We start from the raw sequence: 27552 nt of genomic DNA, 5'->3' as shown, positions 1-27552 counted from the left end.
CGCGCCTTCCCTAGTCTGTCTTTCCCTTACCCTTCCTTACTCTTCCCTACCCTTTCTCTCCCCACCTTCCCTAGTCTTGCTTTCCCTTACCCTTCCTTACTCTTCCCTACCCTTTCTCTCCCCACCTTCCCTACTCTTGCTTTCCCTTACCCTTCCTTACTCTTCCCTACCCTTTCTCTCCCCACCTTCCCTAGTCTTGCTTTCCCTTACCCTTCCTTACTCTTCCCTACCCTTTCTCTCCCCGCCTTCCCTAGTCTTGCTTTCCCTTACCCTTCCTTACCCTTCCGTACCCTTCCCTACCCTTTCTCTCCCCACCTTCCCTAGTCTTGCTTTCCCTTACCCTTCCTTACTCTTCCCTACCCTTTCTCTCCCCGCCTTCCCTAGTCTTGCTTTCCCTTACCCTTCCTTACTCTTCCCTACCCTTTCTCTCCCCGCCTTCCCTAGTCTTGCTTTCCCTTACCCTTCCTTACTCTTCCCTACCCTTTCTCTCCCCACCTTCCCTAGTCTTCCTTTCCCTTACCCTTCCTTACTCTTCCCTACCCTTTCTCTCCCCGCCTTCCCTACTCTTGCTTTCCCTTACCCTTCCTTACTCTTCCCTACCCTTTCTCTCCCCGCCTTCCTTACTCTTGCTTTCCCTTACCCTTCCTTACCCTTCCCTACCCTTTCTCTCCCCGCCTTGCCTAGTCTTGCTTTCCCTTACCCTTCCTTACTCTTCCCTACCCTTTCTCTCCCCACCTTCCCTAGTCTTGCTTTCCCTTACCCTTCCTTACCCTTCCCTACCCTTTCTCTCCCCACCTTCCCTAGTCTTGCTTTCCCTTACCCTTCCTTACCCTTCCCTACCCTTTCTCTCCCCGCCTTCCCTAGTCTTGCTTTCCCTTACCCTTCCTTACCCTTCCCTACCCTTTCTCTCCCCGCCTTCCCTAGTCTTGCTTTCCCTTACCCTTCCTTACCCTTCCCTACCCTTTCTCTCCCCGCCTTCCCTAGTCTTGCTTTCCCTTACCCTTCCTTACTCTTCCCTACCCTTTCTCTCCCCGCCTTCCCTAGTCTTGCTTTCCCTTACCCTTCCTTACTCTTCCCTACCCTTTCTCTCCCCGCCTTCCCTAGTCTTGCTTTCCCTTACCCTTCCTTACCCTTCCCTACCCTTTCTCTCCCCGCCTTCCCTAGTCTTGCTTTCCCTTACCCTTCCTTACTCTTCCCTACCCTTTCTTTCCCCGCCTTCCCTAGTCTTGCTTTCCCTTACCCTTCCTTACTCTTCCCTACCCTTTCTCTCCCCGCCTTCCCTAGTCTTGCTTTCCTTTACCCTTCCTTACTCTTCCCTACCCTTTCTCTCCCCACCTTCCCTAGTCTTGCTTTCCCTTACCCTTCCTTACTCTTCCCTACCCTTTCTCTCCCCGCCTTCCCTAGTCTTGCTTTCCCTTACCCTTCCTTACTCTTCCCTACCCTTTCTCTCCCCGCCTTCCCTAGTCTTGCTTTCCCTTACCCTTCCTTACTCTTCCCTACCCTTTCTCTCCCCACCTTCCCTAGTCTTCCTTTCCCTTACCCTTCCTTACTCTTCCCTACCCTTTCTCTCCCCGCCTTCCCTACTCTTGCTTTCCCTTACCCTTCCTTACTCTTCCCTACCCTTTCTCTCCCCGCCTTCCTTACTCTTGCTTTCCCTTACCCTTCCTTACCCTTCCCTACCCTTTCTCTCCCCGCCTTCCCTAGTCTTGCTTTCCCTTACCCTTCCTTACTCTTCCCTACCCTTTCTCTCCCCACCTTCCCTAGTCTTGCTTTCCCTTACCCTTCCTTACCCTTCCCTACCCTTTCTCTCCCCACCTTCCCTAGTCTTGCTTTCCCTTACCCTTCCTTACCCTTCCCTACCCTTTCTCTCCCCGCCTTCCGTAGTCTTGCTTTCCCTTACCCTTCCTTACCCTTCCCTACCCTTTCTCTCCCCGCCTTCCCTAGTCTTGCTTTCCCTTACCCTTCCTTACCCTTCCCTACCCTTTCTCTCCCCGCCTTCCCTAGTCTTGCTTTCCCTTACCCTTCCTTACTCTTCCCTACCCTTTCTCTCCCCGCCTTCCCTAGTCTTGCTTTCCCTTACCCTTCCTTACTCTTCCCTACCCTTTCTCTCCCCGCCTTCCCTAGTCTTGCTTTCCCTTACCCTTCCTTACCCTTCCCTACCCTTTCTCTCCCCGCCTTCCCTAGTCTTGCTTTCCCTTACCCTTCCTTACTCTTCCCTACCCTTTCTTTCCCCGCCTTTCCTAGTCTTGCTTTCCCTTACCCTTCCTTACTCTTCCCTACCCTTTCTCTCCCCGCCTTCCCTAGTCTTGCTTTCCTTTACCCTTCCTTACTCTTCCCTACCCTTTCTCTCCCCACCTTCCCTAGTCTTGCTTTCCCTTACCCTTCCTTACTCTTCCCTACCCTTTCTCTCCCCACCTTCCCTAGTCTTGCTTTCCCTTACCCTTCCTTACTCTTCCCTACCCTTTCTCTCCCCACCTTCCCTACTCTTGCTTTCCCTTACCCTTCCTTACTCTTCCCTACCCTTTCTCTCCGCGCCTTCCCTAGTCTGTCTTTCCCTTACCCTTCCTTACTCTTCCCTACCCTTTCTCTCCCCACCTTCCCTAGTCTTGCTTTCCCTTACCCTTCCTTACTCTTCCCTACCCTTTCTCTCCCCACCTTCCCTACTCTTGCTTTCCCTTACCCTTCCTTACTCTTCCCTACCCTTTCTCTCCCCACCTTCCCTAGTCTTGCTTTCCCTTACCCTTCCTTACTCTTCCCTACCCTTTCTCTCCCCGCCTTCCCTAGTCTTGCTTTCCCTTACCCTTCCTTACCCTTCCGTACCCTTCCCTACCCTTTCTCTCCCCACCTTCCCTAGTCTTGCTTTCCCTTACCCTTCCTTACTCTTCCCTACCCTTTCTCTCCCCGCCTTCCCTAGTCTTGCTTTCCCTTACCCTTCCTTACTCTTCCCTACCCTTTCTCTCCCCGCCTTCCCTAGTCTTGCTTTCCCTTACCCTTCCTTACTCTTCCCTACCCTTTCTCTCCCCACCTTCCCTAGTCTTCCTTTCCCTTACCCTTCCTTACTCTTCCCTACCCTTTCTCTCCCCGCCTTCCCTACTCTTGCTTTCCCTTACCCTTCCTTACTCTTCCCTACCCTTTCTCTCCCCGCCTTCCTTACTCTTGCTTTCCCTTACCCTTCCTAACCCTTCCCTACCCTTTCTCTCCCCGCCTTCCCTAGTCTTGCTTTCCCTTACCCTTCCTTACTCTTCCCTACCCTTTCTCTCCCCGCCTTCCCTACTCTTGCTTTCCCTTACCCTTCCTTACTCTTCCCTACCCTTTCTCTCCCCACCTTCCCTAGTCTTGCTTTCCCTTACCCTTCCTTACTCTTCCCTACCCTTTCTCTCCCCGCCTTCCCTAGTCTTGCTTTCCCTTACCCTTCCTTACCCTTCCCTACCCTTTCTCTCCCCGCCTTCCCTAGTCTTGCTTTCCCTTACCCTTCCTTACCCTTCCCTACCCTTTCTCTCCCCGCCTTCCCTAGTCTTGCTTTCCCTTACCCTTCCTTACTCTTTCCTACCCTTTCTCTCCCCACCTTCCCTAGTCTTGCTTTCCCTTACCCTTCCTTACTCTTCCCTACCCTTTCTCTCCCCGCCTTCCCTAGTCTTGCTTTCGCTTACCCTTCCTTACTCTTCCCTACCCTTTCTCTCCCTACCTTCCCTAGTCTTGCTTTCCCTTACCCTTCCTTACTCTTCCCTACCCTTTCTCTCCCCGCCTTCCCTAGTCTTGCTTTCCCTTACCCTTCCTTACTCTTCCCTACCCTTTCTCTCCCCACCTTCCCTAGTCTTGCTTTCCCTTACCCTTCCTTACTCTTCCCTACCCTTTCTCTCCCCACCTTCCCTAGTCTTGCTTTCCCTTACCCTTCCTTACTCTTCCCTACCCTTTCTCTCCCCACCTTCCCTAGTCTTGCTTTCCCTTACCCTTCCTTACTCTTCCCTACCCTTTCTCTCCCCGCCTTCCCTAGTCTTGCTTTCCCTTACCCTTCCTTACTCTTCCCTACCCTTTCTCTCTCCGCCTTCCCTAGTCTTGCTTTCCCTTACCCTTCCTTACCCTTCCCTACCCTTTCTCTCCCCGCCTTTCCTAGTCTTGCTTTCCCTTACCCTTCCTTACTCTTCCCTACCCTTTCTTTCCCCGCCTTTCCTAGTCTTGCTTTCCCTTACCCTTCCTTACTCTTCCCTACCCTTTCTCTCCCCGCCTTCCCTAGTCTTGCTTTCCCTTACCCTTCCTTACTCTTCCCTACCCTTTCTCTCCCCACCTTCCCTAGTCTTGCTTTCCCTTACCCTTCCCTACTCTTCCCTACCCTTTCTCTCCCCACCTTCCCTAGTCTTGCTTTCCCTTACCCTTCCTTACTCTTCCCTACCCTTTCTCTCCCCACCTTCCCTACTCTTGCTTTCCCTTACCCTTCCTTACTCTTCCCTACCCTTTCTCTCCCCGCCTTCCCTAGTCTGTCTTTCCCTTACCCTTCCTTACTCTTCCCTACCCTTTCTCTCCCCACCTTCCCTAGTCTTGCTTTCCCTTACCCTTCCTTACTCTTCCCTACCCTTTCTCTCCCCACCTTCGCTACTCTTGCTTTCCCTTACCCTTCCTTACTCTTCCCTACCCTTTCTCTCCCCACCTTCCCTAGTCTTGCTTTCCCTTACCCTTCCTTACTCTTCCCTACCCTTTCTCTCCCCGCCTTTCCTAGTCTTGCTTTCCCTTACCCTTCCTTACCCTTCCTTACCCTTCCCTACCCTTTCTCTCCCCACCTTCCCTAGTCTTGCTTTCCCTTACCCTTCCTTACTCTTCCCTACCCTTTCTCTCCCCGCCTTCCCTAGTCTTGCTTTCCCTTACCCTTCCTTACTCTTCCCTACCCTTTCTCTTCCCGCCTTCCCTAGGCTTGCTTTCCCTTACCCTTCCTTACTCTTCCCTACCCTTTCTCTCCCCACCTTCCCTAGTCTTGCTTTCCCTTACCCTTCCTTACTCTTCCCTACCCTTTCTCTCCCCGCCTTCCCTACTCTTGCTTTCCCTTACCCTTCCTTACTCTTCCCTACCCTTTCTCTCCCCGCCTTCCCTACTCTTGCTTTCCCTTACCCTTCCTTACCCTTCCCTACCCTTTCTCTCCCCGCCTTCCCTAGTCTTGCTTTCCCTTACCCTTCCTTACTCTTCCCTACCCTTTCTCTCCCCGCCTTCCCTACTCTTGCTTTCCCTTACCCTTCCTTACTCTTCCCTACCCTTTCTCTCCCCACCTTCCCTAGTCTTGCTTTCCCTTACCCTTCCTTACTCTTCCCTACCCTTTCTCTCCCCGCCTTCCCTAGTCTTGCTTTCCCTTACCCTTCCTTACTCTTCCCTACCCTTTCTCTCCCCACCTTCCCTAGTCTTGCTTTCCCTTACCCTTCCTTACTCTTCCGTACCCTTTCTCTCCCCACCTTCGCTAGTCTTGCTTTCCCTTACCCTTCCTTACCCTTCCCTACCCTTTCTCTCCCCGCCTTCCCTAGTCTTGCTTTCCCTTACCCTTCCTTACCCTTCCCTACCCTTTCTCTCCCCGCCTTCCCTAGTCTTGCTTTCCCTTACCCTTCCTTACTCTTTCCTACCCTTTCTCTCCCCACCTTCCCTAGTCTTGCTTTCCCTTACCCTTGCTTACTCTTCCCTACCCTTTCTCTCCCCGCCTTCCCTAGTCTTGCTTTCCCTTACCCTTCCTTACTCTTCCCTACCCTTTCTCTCCCCACCTTCCCTAGTCTTGCTTTCCCTTACCCTTCCTTACTCTTCCCTACCCTTTCTCTCCCCGCCTTCCGTAGTCTTGCTTTCCCTTACCCTTCCTTACTCTTCCCTACCCTTTCTCTCCCCACCTTCCCTAGTCTTGCTTTCCCTTACCCTTCCTTACTCTTCCCTACCCTTTCTCTCCCCACCTTCCCTAGTCTTGCTTTCCCTTACCCTTCCTTACTCTTCCCTACCCTTTCTCTCCCCGCCTTCCCTAGTCTTGCTTTCCCTTACCCTTCCTTACTCTTCCCTACCCTTTCTCTCTCCGCCTTCCCTAGTCTTGCTTTCCCTTACCCTTCCTTACCCTTCCCTACCCTTTCTCTCCCCGCCTTCCCTAGTCTTGCTTTCCCTTACCCTTCCTTACTCTTCCCTACCCTTTCTTTCCCCGCCTTTCCTAGTCTTCCTTTCCCTTACCCTTCCTTACTCTTCCCTACCCTTTCTCTCCCCACCTTCCCTAGTCTTGCTTTCCCTTACCCTTCCTTACTCTTCCCTACCCTTTCTCTCCCCGCCTTCCCTACTCTTGCTTTCCCTTACCCTTCCTTACTCTTCCCTACCCTTTCTCTCCCCGCCTTCCCTACTCTTGCTTTCCCTTACCCTTCCTTACCCTTCCCTACCCTTTCTCTCCCCGCCTTCCCTAGTCTTGCTTTCCCTTACCCTTCCTTACTCTTCCCTACCCTTTCTCTCCCCTCCTTCCCTACTCTTGCTTTCCCTTACCCTTCCTTACTCTTCCCTACCCTTTCTCTCCCCACCTTCCCTAGTCTTGCTTTCCCTTACCCTTCCTTACTCTTCCCTACCCTTTCTCTCCCCGCCTTCCCTAGTCTTGCTTTCCCTTACCCTTCCTTACCCTTCCCTACCCTTTCTCTCCCCACCTTCCCTAGTCTTGCTTTCCCTTACCCTTCCTTACTCTTGCCTACCCTTTCTCTCCCCGGCTTCCCTACTCTTGCTTTCCCTTACCCTTCCTTACTCTTCCCTACCCTTTCTCTCCCCACCTTCCCTAGTCTTGCTTTCCCTTACCCTTCCTTACTCTTCCCTACCCTTTCTCTCCCCGCCTTCCCTAGTCTTGCTTTCCCTTACCCTTCCTTACCCTTCCCTACCCTTTCTCTCCCCGCCTTCCCTAGTCTTGCTTTCCCTTACCCTTCCTTACCCTTCCCTACCCTTTCTCTCCCCGCCTTCCCTAGTCTTGCTTTCCCTTACCCTTCCTTACTCTTTCCTACCCTTTCTCTCCCCACCTTCCCTAGTCTTGCTTTCCCTTACCCTTCCTTACTCTTCCCTACCCTTTCTCTCCCCGCCTTCCCTAGTCTTGCTTTCCCTTACCCTTCCTTACTCTTCCCTACCCTTTCTCTCCCCACCTTCCCTAGTCTTGCTTTCCCTTACCCTTCCTTACTCTTCCCTACCCTTTCTCTTCCCGCCTTCCCTAGTCTTGCTTTCCCTTACCCTTCCTTACTCTTCCCTACCCTTTCTCTCCCCACCTTCCCTAGTCTTGCTTTCCCTTACCCTTCCTTACTCTTCCCTACCCTTTCTCTCCCCACCTTCGCTAGTCTTGCTTTCCCTTACCCTTCCTTACCCTTCCCTACCCTTTCTCTCCCCGCCTTCCCTAGTCTTGCTTTCCCTTACCCTTCCTTACTCTTCCCTACCCTTTCTCTCCCCACCTTCCCTAGTCTTGCTTTCCCTTACCCTTCCTTACTCTTCCCTACCCTTTCTCTCCCCACCTTCCCTAGTCTTGCTTTCCCTTACCCTTCCTTACTCTTCCCTACCCTTTCTCTCCCCGCCTTCCCTAGTCTTGCTTTCCCTTACCCTTCCTTACTCTTCCCTACCCTTTCTCTCCCCACCTTCCCTAGTCTTGCTTTCCCTTACCCTTCCTTACTCTTCCCTACCCTTTCTCTCCCCGCCTTCCCTAGTCTGTCTTTCCCTTACCCTTCCTTACTCTTCCCTACCCTTTCTCTCCCCACCTTCCCTAGTCTTGCTTTCCCTTACCCTTCCTTACTCTTCCCTACCCTTTCTCTCCCCACCTTCGCTACTCTTGCTTTCCCTTACCCTTCCTTACTCTTCCCTACCCTTTCTCTCCCCACCTTCCCTAGTCTTGCTTTCCCTTACCCTTCCTTACTCTTCCCTACCCTTTCTCTCCCCGCCTTCCCTAGTCTTGCTTTCCCTTACCCTTCCTTACTCTTCCCTACCCTTTCTCTTCCCGCCTTCCCTAGTCTTGCTTTCCCTTACCCTTCCTTACTCTTCCCTACCCTTTCTCTCCCCGCCTTCCCTAGTCTTGCTTTCCCTTACCCTTCCTTACTCTTCCCTACCCTTTCTCTCCCCACCTTCCCTAGTCTTGCTTTCCCTTACCCTTCCTTACTCTTCCCTACCCTTTCTCTCCCCGCCTTCCCTAGTCTTGCTTTCCCTTACCCTTCCTTACTCTTCCCTACCCTTTCTCTCCCCACCTTCCCTAGTCTTGCTTTCCCTTACCCTTCCTTACTCTTCCCTACCCTTTCTCTCCCCACCTTCCCTAGTCTTGCTTTCCCTTACCCTTCCTTACTCTTCCCTACCCTTTCTCTCCCCACCTTCCCTAGTCTTGCTTTCCCTTACCCTTCCTTACTCTTCCCTACCCTTTCTCTCCCCGCCTTCCCTAGTCTTGCTTTCCCTTACCCTTCCTTACTCTTCCCTACCCTTTCTCTCCCCACCTTCCCTAGTCTTGCTTTCCCTTACCCTTCCTTACTCTTCCCTACCCTTTCTCTCCCCGCCTTCCCTAGTCTGTCTTTCCCTTACCCTTCCTTACTCTTCCCTACCCTTTCTCTCCCCACCTTCCCTAGTCTTGCTTTCCCTTACCCTTCCTTACTCTTCCCTACCCTTTCTCTCCCCACCTTCGCTACTCTTGCTTTCCCTTACCCTTCCTTACTCTTCCCTACCCTTTCTCTCCCCACCTTCCCTAGTCTTGCTTTCCCTTACCCTTCCTTACTCTTCCCTACCCTTTCTCTCCCCGCCTTCCCTAGTCTTCCTTTCCCTTACCCTTCCTTACCCTTCCTTACCCTTCCCTACCCTTTCTCTCCCCACCTTCCCTAGTCTTGCTTTCCCTTACCCTTCCTTACTCTTCCCTACCCTTTCTCTCCCCGCCTTCCCTAGTCTTGCTTTCCCTTACCCTTCCTTACTCTTCCCTACCCTTTCTCTCCCCACCTTCCCTAGTCTTGCTTTCCCTTACCCTTCCTTACTCTTCCCTACCCTTTCTCTCCCCGCCTTCCCTACTCTTGCTTTCCCTTACCCTTCCTTACCCTTCCCTACCCTTTCTCTCCCCGCCTTCCCTAGTCTTGCTTTCCCTTACCCTTCCTTACTCTTCCCTACCCTTTCTCTCCCTGCCTTCCCTACTCTTGCTTTCCCTTACCCTTCCTTACTCTTCCCTACCCTTTCTCTCCCCACCTTCCCTAGTCTTGCTTTCCCTTACCCTTCCTTACTCTTCCCTACCCTTTCTCTCCCCGCCTTCCCTAGTCTTGCTTTCCCTTACCCTTCCTTACCCTTCCCTACCCTTTCTCTCCCCGCCTTCCCTAGTCTTGCTTTCCCTTACCCTTCCTTACTCTTCCCTACCCTTTCTCTCCCCACCTTCCCTAGTCTTGCTTTCCCTTACCCTTCCTTACTCTTCCCTACCCTTTCTCTCCCCGCCTTCCCTAGTCTTGCTTTCCCTTACCCTTCCTTACTCTTCCCTACCCTTTCTCTCCCCACCTTCCCTAGTCTTGCTTTCCCTTACCCTTCCTTACTCTTCCCTACCCTTTCTCTCCCCGCCTTCCCTAGTCTTGCTTTCCCTTACCCTTCCTTACTCTTCCCTACCCTTTCTCTCCCCACCTTCCCTAGTCTTGCTTTCCCTTACCCTTCCTTACTCTTCCCTACCCTTTCTCTCCCCACCTTCCCTAGTCTTGCTTTCCCTTACCCTTCCTTACTCTTCCCTACCCTTTCTCTCCCCACCTTCCCTAGTCTTGCTTTCCCTTACCCTTCCTTACTCTTCCCTACCCTTTCTCTCCCCGCCTTCCCTAGTCTTGCTTTCCCTTACCCTTCCTTACTCTTCCCTACCCTTTCTCTCTCCGCCTTCCCTAGTCTTGCTTTCCCTTACCCTTCCTTACCCTTCCCTACCCTTTCTCTCCCCGCCTTTCCTAGTCTTGCTTTCCCTTACCCTTCCTTACTCTTCCCTACCCTTTCTTTCCCCGCCTTTCCTAGTCTTGCTTTCCCTTACCCTTCCTTACTCTTCCCTACCCTTTCTCTCCCCGCCTTCCCTAGTCTTGCTTTCCCTTACCCTTCCTTACTCTTCCCTACCCTTTCTCTCCCCACCTTCCCTAGTCTTGCTTTCCCTTACCCTTCCCTACTCTTCCCTACCCTTTCTCTCCCCACCTTCCCTAGTCTTGCTTTCCCTTACCCTTCCTTACTCTTCCCTACCCTTTCTCTCCCCACCTTCCCTACTCTTGCTTTCCCTTACCCTTCCTTACTCTTCCCTACCCTTTCTCTCCCCGCCTTCCCTAGTCTGTCTTTCCCTTACCCTTCCTTACTCTTCCCTACCCTTTCTCTCCCCACCTTCCCTAGTCTTGCTTTCCCTTACCCTTCCTTACTCTTCCCTACCCTTTCTCTCCCCGCCTTTCCTAGTCTTGCTTTCCCTTACCCTTCCTTACCCTTCCTTACCCTTCCCTACCCTTTCTCTCCCCACCTTCCCTAGTCTTGCTTTCCCTTACCCTTCCTTACTCTTCCCTACCCTTTCTCTCCCCACCTTCCCTAGTCTTGCTTTCCCTTACCCTTCCTTACTCTTCCCTACCCTTTCTCTCCCCGCCTTCCCTACTCTTGCTTTCCCTTACCCTTCCTTACTCTTCCCTACCCTTTCTCTCCCCGCCTTCCCTACTCTTGCTTTCCCTTACCCTTCCTTACCCTTCCCTACCCTTTCTCTCCCCGCCTTCCCTAGTCTTGCTTTCCCTTACCCTTCCTTACTCTTCCCTACCCTTTCTCTCCCCGCCTTCCCTACTCTTGCTTTCCCTTACCCTTCCTTACTCTTCCCTACCCTTTCTCTCCCCACCTTCCCTAGTCTTGCTTTCCCTTACCCTTCCTTACTCTTCCCTACCCTTTCTCTCCCCGCCTTCCCTAGTCTTGCTTTCCCTTACCCTTCCTTACTCTTCCCTACCCTTTCTCTCCCCACCTTCCCTAGTCTTGCTTTCCCTTACCCTTCCTTACTCTTCCGTACCCTTTCTCTCCCCACCTTCGCTAGTCTTGCTTTCCCTTACCCTTCCTTACCCTTCCCTACCCTTTCTCTCCCCGCCTTCCCTAGTCTTGCTTTCCCTTACCCTTCCTTACCCTTCCCTACCCTTTCTCTCCCCGCCTTCCCTAGTCTTGCTTTCCCTTACCCTTCCTTACTCTTTCCTACCCTTTCTCTCCCCACCTTCCCTAGTCTTGCTTTCCCTTACCCTTGCTTACTCTTCCCTACCCTTTCTCTCCCCGCCTTCCCTAGTCTTGCTTTCCCTTACCCTTCCTTACTCTTCCCTACCCTTTCTCTCCCCACCTTCCCTAGTCTTGCTTTCCCTTACCCTTCCTTACTCTTCCCTACCCTTTCTCTCCCCACCTTCCCTAGTCTTGCTTTCCCTTACCCTTCCTTACTCTTCCCTACCCTTTCTCTCCCCGCCTTCCGTAGTCTTGCTTTCCCTTACCCTTCCTTACTCTTCCCTACCCTTTCTCTCCCCACCTTCCCTAGTCTTGCTTTCCCTTACCCTTCCTTACTCTTCCCTACCCTTTCTCTCCCCACCTTCCCTAGTCTTGCTTTCCCTTACCCTTCCTTACTCTTCCCTACCCTTTCTCTCCCCGCCTTCCCTAGTCTTGCTTTCCCTTACCCTTCCTTACTCTTCCCTACCCTTTCTCTCTCCGCCTTCCCTAGTCTTGCTTTCCCTTACCCTTCCTTACCCTTCCCTACCCTTTCTCTCCCCGCCTTCCCTAGTCTTGCTTTCCCTTACCCTTCCTTACTCTTCCCTACCCTTTCTTTCCCCGCCTTTCCTAGTCTTCCTTTCCCTTACCCTTCCTTACTCTTCCCTACCCTTTCTCTCCCCACCTTCCCTAGTCTTGCTTTCCCTTACCCTTCCTTACTCTTCCCTACCCTTTCTCTCCCCGCCTTCCCTACTCTTGCTTTCCCTTACCCTTCCTTACTCTTCCCTACCCTTTCTCTCCCCGCCTTCCCTACTCTTGCTTTCCCTTACCCTTCCTTACCCTTCCCTACCCTTTCTCTCCCCGCCTTCCCTAGTCTTGCTTTCCCTTACCCTTCCTTACTCTTCCCTACCCTTTCTCTCCCCTCCTTCCCTACTCTTGCTTTCCCTTACCCTTCCTTACTCTTCCCTACCCTTTCTCTCCCCACCTTCCCTAGTCTTGCTTTCCCTTACCCTTCCTTACTCTTCCCTACCCTTTCTCTCCCCGCCTTCCCTAGTCTTGCTTTCCCTTACCCTTCCTTACCCTTCCCTACCCTTTCTCTCCCCACCTTCCCTAGTCTTGCTTTCCCTTACCCTTCCTTACTCTTGCCTACCCTTTCTCTCCCCGCCTTCCCTACTCTTGCTTTCCCTTACCCTTCCTTACTCTTCCCTACCCTTTCTCTCCCCACCTTCCCTAGTCTTGCTTTCCCTTACCCTTCCTTACTCTTCCCTACCCTTTCTCTCCCCGCCTTCCCTAGTCTTGCTTTCCCTTACCCTTCCTTACCCTTCCCTACCCTTTCTCTCCCCGCCTTCCCTAGTCTTGCTTTCCCTTACCCTTCCTTACCCTTCCCTACCCTTTCTCTCCCCGCCTTCCCTAGTCTTGCTTTCCCTTACCCTTCCTTACTCTTTCCTACCCTTTCTCTCCCCACCTTCCCTAGTCTTGCTTTCCCTTACCCTTCCTTACTCTTCCCTACCCTTTCTCTCCCCGCCTTCCCTAGTCTTGCTTTCCCTTACCCTTCCTTACTCTTCCCTACCCTTTCTCTCCCCACCTTCCCTAGTCTTGCTTTCCCTTACCCTTCCTTACTCTTCCCTACCCTTTCTCTTCCCGCCTTCCCTAGTCTTGCTTTCCCTTACCCTTCCTTACTCTTCCCTACCCTTTCTCTCCCCACCTTCCCTAGTCTTGCTTTCCCTTACCCTTCCTTACTCTTCCCTACCCTTTCTCTCCCCACCTTCGCTAGTCTTGCTTTCCCTTACCCTTCCTTACCCTTCCCTACCCTTTCTCTCCCCGCCTTCCCTAGTCTTGCTTTCCCTTACCCTTCCTTACTCTTCCCTACCCTTTCTCTCCCCACCTTCCCTAGTCTTGCTTTCCCTTACCCTTCCTTACTCTTCCCTACCCTTTCTCTCCCCACCTTTCCTAGTCTTGCTTTCCCTTACCCTTCCTTACTCTTCCCTACCCTTTCTCTCCCCGCCTTCCCTAGTCTTGCTTTCCCTTACCCTTCCTTACTCTTCCCTACCCTTTCTCTCCCCACCTTCCCTAGTCTTGCTTTCCCTTACCCTTCCTTACTCTTCCCTACCCTTTCTCTCCCCGCCTTCCCTAGTCTGTCTTTCCCTTACCCTTCCTTACTCTTCCCTACCCTTTCTCTCCCCACCTTCCCTAGTCTTGCTTTCCCTTACCCTTCCTTACTCTTCCCTACCCTTTCTCTCCCCACCTTCGCTACTCTTGCTTTCCCTTACCCTTCCTTACTCTTCCCTACCCTTTCTCTCCCCACCTTCCCTAGTCTTGCTTTCCCTTACCCTTCCTTACTCTTCCCTACCCTTTCTCTCCCCGCCTTCCCTAGTCTTGCTTTCCCTTACCCTTCCTTACTCTTCCCTACCCTTTCTCTTCCCGCCTTCCCTAGTCTTGCTTTCCCTTACCCTTCCTTACTCTTCCCTACCCTTTCTCTCCCCGCCTTCCCTAGTCTTGCTTTCCCTTACCCTTCCTTACTCTTCCCTACCCTTTCTCTCCCCACCTTCCCTAGTCTTGCTTTCCCTTACCCTTCCTTACTCTTCCCTACCCTTTCTCTCCCCGCCTTCCCTAGTCTTGCTTTCCCTTACCCTTCCTTACTCTTCCCTACCCTTTCTCTCCCCACCTTCCCTAGTCTTGCTTTCCCTTACCCTTCCTTACTCTTCCCTACCCTTTCTCTCCCCGCCTTCCCTAGTCTTGCTTTCCCTTACCCTTCCTTACTCTTCCCTACCCTTTCTCTCCCCACCTTCCCTAGTCTTGCTTTCCCTTACCCTTCCTTACTCTTCCCTACCCTTTCTCTCCCCACCTTCGCTAGTCTTGCTTTCCCTTACCCTTCCTTACCCTTCCCTACCCTTTCTCTCCCCGCCTTCCCTAGTCTTGCTTTCCCTTACCCTTCCTTACTCTTCCCTACCCTTTCTCTCCCCACCTTCCCTAGTCTTGCTTTCCCTTACCCTTCCTTACTCTTCCCTACCCTTTCTCTCCCCACCTTCCCTAGTCTTGCTTTCCCTTACCCTTCCTTACTCTTCCCTACCCTTTCTCTCCCCGCCTTCCCTAGTCTTGCTTTCCCTTACCCTTCCTTACTCTTCCCTACCCTTTCTCTCCCCACCTTCCCTAGTCTTGCTTTCCCTTACCCTTCCTTACTCTTCCCTACCCTTTCTCTCCCCGCCTTCCCTAGTCTGTCTTTCCCTTACCCTTCCTTACTCTTCCCTACCCTTTCTCTCCCCACCTTCCCTAGTCTTGCTTTCCCTTACCCTTCCTTACTCTTCCCTACCCTTTCTCTCCCCACCTTCGCTAGTCTTGCTTTCCCTTACCCTTCCTTACCCTTCCCTACCCTTTCTCTCCCCGCCTTCCCTAGTCTTGCTTTCCCTTACCCTTCCTTACTCTTCCCTACCCTTTCTCTCCCCACCTTCCCTAGTCTTGCTTTCCCTTACCCTTCCTTACTCTTCCCTACCCTTTCTCTCCCCACCTTCCCTAGTCTTGCTTTCCCTTACCCTTCCTTACTCTTCCCTACCCTTTCTCTCCCCGCCTTCCCTAGTCTTGCTTTCCCTTACCCTTCCTTACTCTTCCCTTCCCTTTCTCTCCCCACCTTCCCTAGTCTTGCTTTCCCTTACCCTTCCTTACTCTTCCCTACCCTTTCTCTCCCCGCCTTCCCTAGTCTGTCTTTCCCTTACCCTTCCTTACTCTTCCCTACCCTTTCTCTCCCCACCTTCCCTAGTCTTGCTTTCCCTTACCCTTCCTTACTCTTCCCTACCCTTTCTCTCCCCACCTTCGCTACTCTTGCTTTCCCTTACCCTTCCTTACTCTTCCCTACCCTTTCTCTCCCCACCTTCCCTAGTCTTGCTTTCCCTTACCCTTCCTTACTCTTCCCTACCCTTTCTCTCCCCGCCTTCCCTAGTCTTCCTTTCCCTTACCCTTCCTTACCCTTCCTTACCCTTCCCTACCCTTTCTCTCCCCACCTTCCCTAGTCTTGCTTTCCCTTACCCTTCCTTACTCTTCCCTACCCTTTCTCTCCCCGCCTTCCCTAGTCTTGCTTTCCCTTACCCTTCCTTACTCTTCCCTACCCTTTCTCTCCCCACCTTCCCTAGTCTTGCTTTCCCTTACCCTTCCTTACTCTTCCCTACCCTTTCTCTCCCCACCTTCCCTAGTCTTGCTTTCCCTTACCCTTCCTTACTCTTCCCTACCCTTTCTCTCCCCGCCTTCCCTAGTCTTGCTTTCCCTTACCCTTCCTTACTCTTCCCTACCCTTTCTCTCTCCGCCTTCCCTAGTCTTGCTTTCCCTTACCCTTCCTTACCCTTCCCTACCCTTTCTCTCCCCGCCTTTCCTAGTCTTGCTTTCCCTTACCCTTCCTTACTCTTCCCTACCCTTTCTTTCCCCGCCTTTCCTAGTCTTGCTTTCCCTTACCCTTCCTTACTCTTCCCTACCCTTTCTCTCCCCGCCTTCCCTAGTCTTGCTTTCCCTTACCCTTCCTTACTCTTCCCTACCCTTTCTCTCCCCACCTTCCCTAGTCTTGCTTTCCCTTACCCTTCCCTACTCTTCCCTACCCTTTCTCTCCCCACCTTCCCTAGTCTTGCTTTCCCTTACCCTTCCTTACTCTTCCCTACCCTTTCTCTCCCCACCTTCCCTACTCTTGCTTTCCCTTACCCTTCCTTACTCTTCCCTACCCTTTCTCTCCCCGCCTTCCCTAGTCTGTCTTTCCCTTACCCTTCCTTACTCTTCCCTACCCTTTCTCTCCCCACCTTCCCTAGTCTTGCTTTCCCTTACCCTTCCTTACTCTTCCCTACCCTTTCTCTCCCCACCTTCGCTACTCTTGCTTTCCCTTACCCTTCCTTACTCTTCCCTACCCTTTCTCTCCCCACCTTCCCTAGTCTTGCTTTCCCTTACCCTTCCTTACTCTTCCCTACCCTTTCTCTCCCCGCCTTTCCTAGTCTTGCTTTCCCTTACCCTTCCTTACCCTTCCTTACCCTTCCCTACCCTTTCTCTCCCCACCTTCCCTAGTCTTGCTTTCCCTTACCCTTCCTTACTCTTCCCTACCCTTTCTCTCCCCGCCTTCCCTAGTCTTGCTTTCCCTTACCCTTCCTTACTCTTCCCTACCCTTTCTCTTCCCGCCTTCCCTAGTCTTGCTTTCCCTTACCCTTCCTTACTCTTCCCTACCCTTTCTCTCCCCACCTTCCCTAGTCTTGCTTTCCCTTACCCTTCCTTACTCTTCCCTACCCTTTCTCTCCCCGCGTTCCCTACTCTTGCTTTCCCTTACCCTTCCTTACTCTTCCCTACCCTTTCTCTCCCCGCCTTCCCTACTCTTGCTTTCCCTTACCCTTCCTTACCCTTCCCTACCCTTTCTCTCCCCGCCTTCCCTAGTCTTGCTTTCCCTTACCCTTCCTTACTCTTCCCTACCCTTTCTCTCCCCGCCTTCCCTACTCTTGCTTTCCCTTACCCTTCCTTACTCTTCCCTACCCTTTCTCTCCCCACCTTCCCTAGTCTTGCTTTCCCTTACCCTTCCTTACTCTTCCCTACCCTTTCTCTCCCCGCCTTCCCTAGTCTTGCTTTCCCTTACCCTTCCTTACTCTTCCCTACCCTTTCTCTCCCCACCTTCCCTAGTCTTGCTTTCCCTTACCCTTCCTTACTCTTCCGTACCCTTTCTCTCCCCACCTTCGCTAGTCTTGCTTTCCCTTACCCTTCCTTACCCTTCCCTACCCTTTCTCTCCCCGCCTTCCCTAGTCTTGCTTTCCCTTACCCTTCCTTACTCTTCCCTACCCTTTCTCTCCCCACCTTCCCTAGTCTTGCTTTCCCTTACCCTTCCTTACTCTTCCCTACCCTTTCTCTCCCCACCTTCCCTAGTCTTGCTTTCCCTTACCCTTCCTTACTCTTCCCTACCCTTTCTCTCCCCGCCTTCCCTAGTCTTGCTTTCCCTTACCCTTCCTTACTCTTCCCTACCCTTTCTCTCCCCACCTTCCCTAGTCTTGCTTTCCCTTACCCTTCCTTACTCTTCCCTACCCTTTCTCTCCCCACCTTCGCTAGTCTTGCTTTCCCTTACCCTTCCTTACCCTTCCCTACCCTTTCTCTCCCCGCCTTCCCTAGTCTTGCTTTCCCTTACCCTTCCTTACTCTTCCCTACCCTTTCTCTCCCCACCTTCCCTAGTCTTGCTTTCCCTTACCCTTCCTTACTCTTCCCTACCCTTTCTCTCCCCGCCTTCCCTAGTCTTGCTTTCCCTTACCCTTCCTTACTCTTCCCTACCCTTTCTCTCCCCACCTTCCCTAGTCTTGCTTTCCCTTACCCTTCCTTACTCTTCCCTACCCTTTCTCTCCCCGCCTTCCCTAGTCTGTCTTTCCCTTACCCTTCCTTACTCTTCCCTACCCTTTCTCTCCCCACCTTCCCTAGTCTTGCTTTCCCTTACCCTTCCTTACTCTTCCCTACCCTTTCTCTCCCCACCTTCGCTACTCTTGCTTTCCCTTACCCTTCCTTACTCTTCCCTACCCTTTCTCTCCCCACCTTCCCTAGTCTTGCTTTCCCTTACCCTTCCTTACTCTTCCCTACCCTTTCTCTCCCCGCCTTCCCTAGTCTTGCTTTCCCTTACCCTTCCTTACCCTTCCTTACCCTTCCCTACCCTTTCTCTCCCCACCTTCCCTAGTCTTGCTTTCCCTTACCCTTCCTTACTCTTCCCTACCCTTTCTCTCCCCACCTTCGCTAGTCTTGCTTTCCCTTACCCTTCCTTACCCTTCCCTACCCTTTCTCTCCCTGCCTTCCCTAGTCTTGCTTTCCATTACCCTTCCTTACTCTTCCCTACCCTTTCTCTCCCTGCCTTCCCTACTCTTGCTTTCCCTTACCCTTCCTTACTCTTCCCTACCCTTTCTCTCCCCACCTTCCCTAGTCTTGCTTTCCCTTACCCTTCCTTACTCTTCCCTACCCTTTCTCTCCCCGCCTTCCCTAGTCTTGCTTTCCCTTACCCTTCCTTACCCTTCCCTACCCTTTCTCTCCCCGCCTTCCCTAGTCTTGCTTTCCCTTACCCTTCCTTACTCTTCCCTACCCTTTCTCTCCCCACCTTCCCTTGTCTTGCTTTCCCTTACCCTTCCTTACTCTTCCCTACCCTTTCTCTCCCCGCCTTCCCTAGTCTTGCTTTCCCTTACCCTTCCTTACTCTTCCCTACCCTTTCTCTCCCCACCTTCCCTAGTCTTGCTTTCCCTTACCCTTCCTTACTCTTCCCTACCCTTTCTCTCCCCGCCTTCCCTAGTCTTGCTTTCCCTTACCCTTCCTTACTCTTCCCTACCCTTTCTCTCCCCACCTTCCCTAGTCTTGCTTTCCCTTACCCTTCCTTACTCTTCCCTACCCTTTCTCTCCCCACCTTCCCTAGTCTTGCTTTCCCTTACCCTTCCTTACTCTTCCCTACCCTTTCTCTCCCCACCTTCCCTAGTCTTGCTTTCCCTTACCCTTCCTTACTCTTCCCTACCCTTTCTCTCCCCGCCTTCCCTAGTCTTGCTTTCCCTTACCCTTCCTTACTCTTCCCTACCCTTTCTCTCTCCGCCTTCCCTAGTCTTGCTTTCCCTTACCCTTCCTTACCCTTCCCTACCCTTTCTCTCCCCGCCTTCCCTAGTCTTGCTTTCCCTTACCCTTCCTTACTCTTCCCTACCCTTTCTTTCCCCGCCTTTCCTAGTCTTGCTTTCCCTTACCCTTCCTTACTCTTCCCTACCCTTTCTCTCCCCGCCTTCCCTAGTCTTGCTTTCCCTTACCCTTCCTTACTCTTCCCTACCCTTTCTCTCCCCACCTTCCCTAGTCTTGCTTTCCCTTACCCTTCCCTACTCTTCCCTACCCTTTCTCTCCCCACCTTCCCTAGTCTTGCTTTCCCTTACTCTTCCTTACTCTTCCCTACCCTTTCTCTCCCCACCTTCCCTAGTCTTGCTTTCCCTTACCCTTCCTTACTCTTCCCTACCCTTTCTCTCCCCACCTTCCCTAGTCTGTCTTTCCCTTACCCTTCCTTACTCTTCCCTACCCTTTCTCTCCCCACCTTCCCTAGTCTTGCTTTCCCTTACCCTTCCTTACTCTTCCCTACCCTTTCTCTCCCCACCTTCGCTACTCTTGCTTTCCCTTACCCTTCCTTACTCTTCCCTACCCTTTCTCTCCCCACCTTCCCTAGTCTTGCTTTCCCTTACCCTTCCTTACTCTTCCCTACCCTTTCTCTCCCCGCCTTTCCTAGTCTTGCTTTCCCTTACCCTTCCTTACCCTTCCTTACCCTTCCCTACCCTTTCTCTCCCCACCTTCCCTAGTCTTGCTTTCCCTTACCCTTCCTTACTCTTCCCTACCCTTTCTCTCCCCGCCTTCCCTAGTCTTGCTTTCCCTTACCCTTCCTTACTCTTCCCTACCCTTTCTCTTCCCGCCTTCCCTAGTCTTGCTTTCCCTTACCCTTCCTTACTCTTCCCTACCCTTTCTCTCCCCACCTTCCCTAGTCTTGCTTTCCCTTACCCTTTCTTACTCTTCCCTACCCTTTCTCTCCCCGCCTTCCCTACTCTTGCTTTCCCTTACCCTTCCTTACTCTTCCCTACCCTTTCTCTCCCCGCCTTCCCTACTCTTGCTTTCCCTTACCCTTCCTTACCCTTCCCTACCCTTTCTCTCCCCGCCTTCCCTAGTCTTGCTTTCCCTTACCCTTCCTTACTCTTCCCTACCCTTTCTCTCCCCGCCTTCCCTACTCTTGCTTTCCCTTACTCTTCCTTACTCTTCCCTACCCTTTCTCTCCCCACCTTCCCTAGTCTTGCTTTCCCTTACCCTTCCTTACTCTTCCCTACCCTTTCTCTCCCCGCCTTCCCTAGTCTTGCTTTCCCTTACCCTTCCTTACTCTTCCCTACCCTTTCTCTCCCCACCTTCCCTAGTCTTGCTTTCCCTTACCCTTCCTTACTCTTCCGTACCCTTTCTCTCCCCACCTTCGCTAGTCTTGCTTTCCCTTACCCTTCCTTACCCTTCCCTACCCTTTCTCTCCCCGCCTTCCCTAGTCTTGCTTTCCCTTACCCTTCCTTACTCTTCCCTACCCTTTCTCTCCCCACCTTCCCTAGTCTTGCTTTCCCTTACCCTTCCTTACTCTTCCCTACCCTTTCTCTCCCCACCTTCCCTAGTCTTGCTTTCCCTTACCCTTCCTTACTCTTCCCTACCCTTTCTCTCCCCGCCTTCCCTAGTCTTGCTTTCCCTTACCCTTCCTTACTCTTCCCTACCCTTTCTCTCCCCACCTTCCCTAGTCTTGCTTTCCCTTACCCTTCCTTACTCTTCCCTACCCTTTCTCTCCCCGCCTTCCCTAGTCTTGCTTTCCCTTACCCTTCCTTACTCTTCCCTACCCTTTCTCTCCCCGCCTTCCCTAGTCTTGCTTTCCCTTAGCCTTCCTTACCCTTCCCTACCCTTTCTCTCCCCACCTTCCGTAGTCTTGCTTTCCCTTACCCTTCCTTACTCTTTCCTACCCTTTCTTTCCCCGCCTTCCCTAGTCTTGCTTTCCCTTACCCTTCCTTACTCTTCCCTACCCTTTCTCTCCCCACCTTCCCTAGTCTTGCTTTCCCTTACCCTTCCTTACTCTTCCCTACCCTTTCTCTCCCCACCTTCCCTAGTCTTGCTTTCCCTTACCCTTCCTTTATCTTCCCTACCCTTTCTCTCCCCACCTTCCCTAGTCTTGCTTTCCCTTACCCTTCCTTACTCTTCCCTACCCTTTCTCTCCCCACCTTCCCTACTCTTGCTTTCCCTTACCCTTCCTTACTCTTCCCTACCCTTTCTCTCCCCGCCTTCCCTAGTCTTGCTTTCCCTTACCCTTCCTTACTCTTCCCTACCCTTTCTCTCCCCACCTTCCCTAGTCTTGCTTTCCCTTACCCTTCCTTACTCTTCCCTACCCTTTCTCTCCCCGCCTTCCCTAGTCTTGCTTTCCCTTACCCTTCCTTACCCTTCCCTACCCTTTTTCTCCCCGCCTTCCCTAGTCTTGCTTTCCCTTACCCTTCCTTACTCTTCCCTACCCTTTCTCTCCCCGCCTTCCCTAGTCTTGCTTTCCCTTACCCTTTCTTACCCTTCCCTACCCTTTCTCTCCCCGCCTTCCCTAGTCTTGCTTTCCCTTACCCTTCCTTACTCTTCCCTACCCTTTCTCTCCCCGCCTTCCCTAGTCTTGCTTTCCCTTACCCTTCCTTACCCTTCCCTACCCTTTCTCTCCCCGCCTTCCCTACTCTTGCTTTCCCTTACCCTTCCTTACCCTTCCTTACCCTTTCTCTCCCCACCTTCCCTAGTCTTGCTTTCCCTTACCCTTCCTTACTCTTCCCTACCCTTTCTCTCCCCGCCTTCCCTAGTCTTGCTTTTCCTTACCCTTCCTTACTCTTCCCTACCCTTTCTCTCCCGACCTTCCCTAGTCTTGCTTTCCCTTACCCTTCCTTACTCTTCCCTACCCTTTCTCTTCCCACCTTCCCTAGTCTTGCTTTCCCTTACCCTTCCTTACTCTTCCCTACCCTTTCTCTCCCCGCCTTCCCTAGTCTTGCTTTCCCTTACCCTTCCTTACTCTTCCCTACCCTTTCTCTCCCGACCTTCCCTAGTCTTGCTTTCCCTTACCCTTCCTTACTCTTCCCTACCCTTTCTCTTCCCACCTTCCCTAGTCTTGGTTTCCCTTACCCTTCGTTACTCTTCCCTACCCTTTCTCTCCCCGCCTTCCCTAGTCTTGCTTTCCCTTACCCTTCCTTACCCTTCCCTACCCTTTCTCTCCCGACCTTCCCTAGTCTTGCTTTCCCTTACCCTTCCTTACTCTTCCCTACCCTTTCTCTTCCCACCTTCCCTAGTCTTGCTTTCCCTTACCCTTCCTTACTCTTCCCTACCCTTTCTCTCCCCGCCTTCCCTAGTCTTGCTTTCCCTTACCCTCCCTACCCTTCCCTACCCTTTCTCTCGCCACCTTCCCTAGTCTTGCTTTCCCTTACCCTTCCTTACTCTTCCCTACCCTTTCTCTCCCCACCTTCCCTAGTGTTGCTTTCCCTTACCCTCCCTACCCTTCCCTACCCTTTCTCTCCCCACCTTCCCTAGTCTTGCTTTCCCTTACTCTTCCTTACTCTTCCCTACCCTTTCTCTCCCCGCCTTCCCTAGTCTTGCTTTCCCTTACCCTTCCTTACTCTTCCCTACCCTTTCTCTCCCCGCCTTCCCTAGTCTTGCTTTCCCTTAGCCTTCCTTACCCTTCCCTACCCTTTCTCTCCCCACCTTCCGTAGTCTTGCTTTCCCTTACCCTTCCTTACTCTTTCCTACCCTTTCTTTCCCCGCCTTCCCTAGTCTTGCTTTCCCTTACCCTTCCTTACTCTTCCCTACCCTTTCTCTCCCCACCTTCCCTAGTCTTGCTTTCCCTTACCCTTCCTTACTCTTCCCTACCCTTTCTCTCCCCACCTTCCCTAGTCTTGCTTTCCCTTACCCTTCCTTTATCTTCCCTACCCTTTCTCTCCCCACCTTCCCTAGTCTTGCTTTCCCTTACCCTTCCTTACTCTTCCCTACCCTTTCTCTCCCCACCTTCCCTACTCTTGCTTTCCCTTACCCTTCCTTACTCTTCCCTACCCTTTCTCTCCCCGCCTTCCCTAGTCTTGCTTTCCCTTACCCTTCCTTACTCTTCCCTACCCTTTCTCTCCCCACCTTCCCTAGTCTTGCTTTCCCTTACCCTTCCTTACTCTTCCCTACCCTTTCTCTCCCCGCCTTCCCTAGTCTTGCTTTCCCTTACCCTTCCTTACCCTTCCCTACCCTTTTTCTCCCCGCCTTCCCTAGTCTTGCTTTCCCTTACCCTTCCTTACTCTTCCCTACCCTTTCTCTCCCCGCCTTCCCTAGTCTTGCTTTCCCTTACCCTTTCTTACCCTTCCCTACCCTTTCTCTCCCCGCCTTCCCTAGTCTTGCTTTCCCTTACCCTTCCTTACTCTTCCCTACCCTTTCTCTCCCCGCCTTCCCTAGTCTTGCTTTCCCTTACCCTTCCTTACCCTTCCCTACCCTTTCTCTCCCCGCCTTCCCTACTCTTGCTTTCCCTTACCCTTCCTTACCCTTCCTTACCCTTTCTCTCCCCACCTTCCCTAGTCTTGCTTTCCCTTACCCTTCCTTACTCTTCCCTACCCTTTCTCTCCCCGCCTTCCCTAGTCTTGCTTTTCCTTACCCTTCCTTACTCTTCCCTACCCTTTCTCTCCCGACCTTCCCTAGTCTTGCTTTCCCTTACCCTTCCTTACTCTTCCCTACCCTTTCTCTTCCCACCTTCCCTAGTCTTGCTTTCCCTTACCCTTCCTTACTCTTCCCTACCCTTTCTCTCCCCGCCTTCCCTAGTCTTGCTTTCCCTTACCCTTCCTTACTCTTCCCTACCCTTTCTCTCCCGACCTTCCCTAGTCTTGCTTTCCCTTACCCTTCCTTACTCTTCCCTACCCTTTCTCTTCCCACCTTCCCTAGTCTTGGTTTCCCTTACCCTTCGTTACTCTTCCCTACCCTTTCTCTCCCCGCCTTCCCTAGTCTTGCTTTCCCTTACCCTTCCTTACCCTTCCCTACCCTTTCTCTCCCGACCTTCCCTAGTCTTGCTTTCCCTTACCCTTCCTTACTCTTCCCTACCCTTTCTCTTCCCACCTTCCCTAGTCTTGCTTTCCCTTACCCTTCCTTACTCTTCCCTACCCTTTCTCTCCCCGCCTTCCCTAGTCTTGCTTTCCCTTACCCTCCCTACCCTTCCCTACCCTTTCTCTCGCCACCTTCCCTAGTCTTGCTTTCCCTTACCCTTCCTTACTCTTCCCTACCCTTTCTCTCCCCACCTTCCCTAGTGTTGCTTTCCCTTACCCTCCCTACCCTTCCCTACCCTTTCTCTCCCCACCTTCCCTAGTCTTGCTTTCCCTTACTCTTCCTTACTCTTCCCTACCCTTTCTCTCCCCGCCTTCCCTAGTCTTGCTTTCCCTTACCCTCCCTACCCTTCCCTACCCTTTCTCTCCCCACCTTCCCTAGTCTTGCTTTCCCTTACCCTTCCTTACCCTTCCCTACCCTTTCTCTCCCCGCCTTCCCTAGTCTTGCTTTCCCTTACCCTTCCTTACTCTTCCCTACCCTTTCTCTCCCCGCCTTCCCTAGTCTTGCTTTCCCTTACCCTTCCTTACTCTTACCTACCCTTTCTCTCCCCGCCTTCCCTAGTCTTGCTTTCCCTTACCCTTCCTTACCCTTCCCTACCCTTTCTCTTCCCACCTTCCCTAGTCTTGCTTTCCCTTAGCCTTCCTTACCCTTCCCTACCCTTTCTCTCCCCGCCTTCCCTACTCTTGCTTTCCCTTACCCTTCCTTACTCTTCCCTACCCTTTCTCTTCCCACCTTCCCTAGTCTTGCTTTCCCTTACCCTCCCTACCCTTCCCTACCCTACCTCGAATTGCTTATGAAAAATAAAGGTAATTATAACAGGTTTAGGCACATGGAAAATGATGATAAATACAAAAATTAGTATATAAAACCTGTATTACTACAGATCACATCATTTACACGTGAAAATTCTCTGATTTTTACGCGTAATTTTTAATCTTAACGCGCGTCCTTTTTCAAAAGTCGAGCTAATCAAATCGTGGGAAAATGGTTCAACGTGATTGACCAATGAACCTAACTTACCAGAGATGTTCACTTCTAGAGATATAAACTTCTCTGCATCGTCATCATTTGACTACAGCTACCATATTATTTAAGATTTAAAACTAACAAGGATTCTGGTTGTGTAAACGACTTACCATGTGTAATATTTGATCTGTTATGAAGGATACCTCACCTGGGTTCAGAAATTCAGTTCATCGACGACATGGTGGACAGTCACGTGCATGTAGGAGAACAAGGACACATGTTTACAACGCTAAAGGTGACACAGAATATGAAATATGGAATTCCACAGCAGCAATTTTGGGACAGTATTACTGCATTGCTCGACAGTTAGCAACGGGAATTAGAGGTGGAATTGAGTTCACAATGGGTGATAGTGCATGATACCTACTTAGCTCATTTTTGTCCCGTGTCTTTCCACGTAACAAGTCACAACATTGTTTTAATTTCGATTCCAGTCATACATTGATACTTTCCACCAAATATCAGATCGAAAAGTGTAATATTCGAGCTGTATGTATAACTTAATAATTTTATTTAGTTATTTATTTATTTGTTATTAAGTTTTCTTTACTCTCTAATAATAGTGTAATTGTCACACTGTAACGGTAACAAATTTCGTAACCTTAGGAAAGTTTCCTTGCTTATTTACTTTGTTTTGTAGGTTTTTCCTCTTTCTTTCTTTGTTAATATTTTTGTCATTTTGTCCACAGGCTTCCTTTTTTCAGATTCAAAATGAGAAAGGCTGATGGTACATTGTAATCATTTAGAAAGATATCAAAGACGATATATGAGCAGTCCAAAGACAACTAAATGCTGCAGTAAAATTTGCTGTATAAATCTTTGATTGGTAACTTCAATACTAGATTACTTTTCACACAGTATGTGTTCAGTTAGCACAGTTGTTGCCATTTTCCAGTAACTACTCTTTTACATTTCTGTATCATTTTGTATAGAAAGGATCCGATATTATATACACAAGAGCTATTTAAGGAAGGGAACCCGGCCTCGAGAGTCCTCATGGGCCTGATGAGGATGAGTGAGAGAGTGAGAGGAAGGAAAACATTTTTAGTGACCGTACATATCTGAAAGAAAACATATCTGAAAGGGTTTGGAAATTTTGTTGCCCCTCTCTTGTGACGAAGGAAAAAGAACTGAGTCCCCAACGAGCTACAGGGAGATTTGCGGCAAGATTGGCGTCCTGCACACTGATGTCAGCGATGTCGAAAAGAGAAAGATGAAATTTTCGGTTACGAGCGCAATTTTTTTAGTATATTACGCTAGTAGTATTTGGTAGTGTATAAGTGGTACTGTGGGTAATGGCAAATCTGACGTTTATTATTATCAGAAAGGGTATTTATAAGCTGAAGACTCTTCAAGAACTCTTTTGATAAAAAATAGAGCAGTTAGCCAATAAACTATTCTTAATAAAGTTGCAATTTTATTGTGAAGACACTTGTTTTCACGCTTGGGTTTTGGTTTGCTTTTCCAGACAATTAATTGAATGAACTGAAATAAACGGCATACAGTGTATGGATAGGTGATAGTGAGTGGTTCCACTTTATGTATTGTCTATTATAGTTTAGGTTATCTCTATTTTTATTAAGTTCAAAATCTTAAAATTTGGAAACGTTTTCAAACTTCAAATAGGTAAAGTTATGTATCTTTGCAAAAAGCGATTTCTTCCTGAAAGTTTCAATGATATGTTTTTACTTCGCCATGACGTTCATAAATACAATACTAGAAGTAAGAATTCCTTCCGTTTGCCCTTATGGGCCGGGTTGTTCGAAAGCCGGTTAACACTAACCTAGGATAAATAGCTAACCGAAGTAACAATTGTTCTTGTATGAAAATGTTTTTCACTTCTTTTGTTTTTGAATAGTTTGAGACTCAAGCTCAAAACTGAAGGACAAACAATATAAACAGGAAACCTAACCGAAAAACCACACTGAAACTGAAATTAAAATTCTCGTTAATCCTGGGTTAGCTTAATCGGGCTTTGAACAACCTGGCCCTGTAGGACAAACGTAAGGACATTCTCAGTCCGTTTTCAAGGTCCCAGAACTGAACTTCAAAATGCCTCTAGTATTGCTGTGTTCACTTCTTAACTTAAGTCATCCTTCTTCAAGAAGAATATACTTACACCAAGAATCTTGGTATAAGTATATTTATTTCTCTTAGTGTGCTTGTGTGTTGTTGTTGTTGTTGTTGTTGTTGTTGTTTTTTTCGCTTTTTTTGTCTTCCTTTGCTTTTGCGCTTTCGCCTGACTACTTTTTATCCTAAATTATGATCATTTTGTGTGCCGATGACAGCATTTTTATTCTTTTCTTTTTTTGTCTAGGGTATCTTTAAGAACCTCAAAGGTAGTCCCTTGGATAACGCTTATTGGCTTCCCTGGGCTTCCTTGCTTTACACGTTAATATTTTGTAAATATGTTTGTCAATGGCAAATAATAATAATAATAATAATAATAATAATAATAATAACAAGCAAACAAACAATAATTTATATGAATTATATCTTGAATCTTGGCTACCGAAAAAATTGTAACAAATAAACTTTCAGTTGTGATTCATCTTGTCGCAAAGTCTTTCCATGTGACAGTTGTACCGTCCAAATCGACCCGAGTTACACATTCTGTGTGTTGAAATGTTTATGCTTCTTACATCAATATGAACATGCGTTTTGCCTTTTGTGCAAAGTGGTTAGGTATATACCTCCTTCGTTTGTTATGTGATGCTCTGTCAGTACATACTTTAAATGTACATTTTCACGCGTCTGTTGATCCTCTTGCCTGTTGTACACACCCAGTTCAGGCAAGACAACCGTATC

At 50.6% G+C, this 27552-nt stretch overlaps 1 protein-coding gene across 1 annotated transcript in view; it reads left to right on the top strand.

Annotated features, from left to right (window-relative positions):
- Window positions 1–27295, top strand: part of LOC110051316 (alsin-like) — a 79607-nt gene extending 52312 nt beyond the window's left edge. Inside the window, exons 31-32 of the mRNA XM_089288374.1 lie at window positions 24883–24979; window positions 25434–27295. Of these exons, the coding sequence (XP_089144500.1) occupies window positions 24883–24979; window positions 25434–25469 (133 nt within the window). The 3' untranslated portion in view covers window positions 25470–27295. The remainder of the gene's footprint in view (window positions 1–24882; window positions 24980–25433) is intronic.
- The last annotated feature ends 257 nt before the right edge of the window (window positions 27296–27552 follow it).

The sequence above is a fragment of the Orbicella faveolata genome, unplaced genomic scaffold (genome assembly GCF_042242905.1).
Source record: "Orbicella faveolata isolate gen_17 unplaced genomic scaffold, um_ofav_v1 contig_15, whole genome shotgun sequence".
Classification (NCBI taxonomy): Eukaryota; Metazoa; Cnidaria; class Anthozoa; order Scleractinia; family Merulinidae; genus Orbicella; species Orbicella faveolata.
The sequence above is the reverse complement of the archived record's forward strand: the minus strand, read 5'-3'. Positions and strand labels throughout refer to the sequence as shown.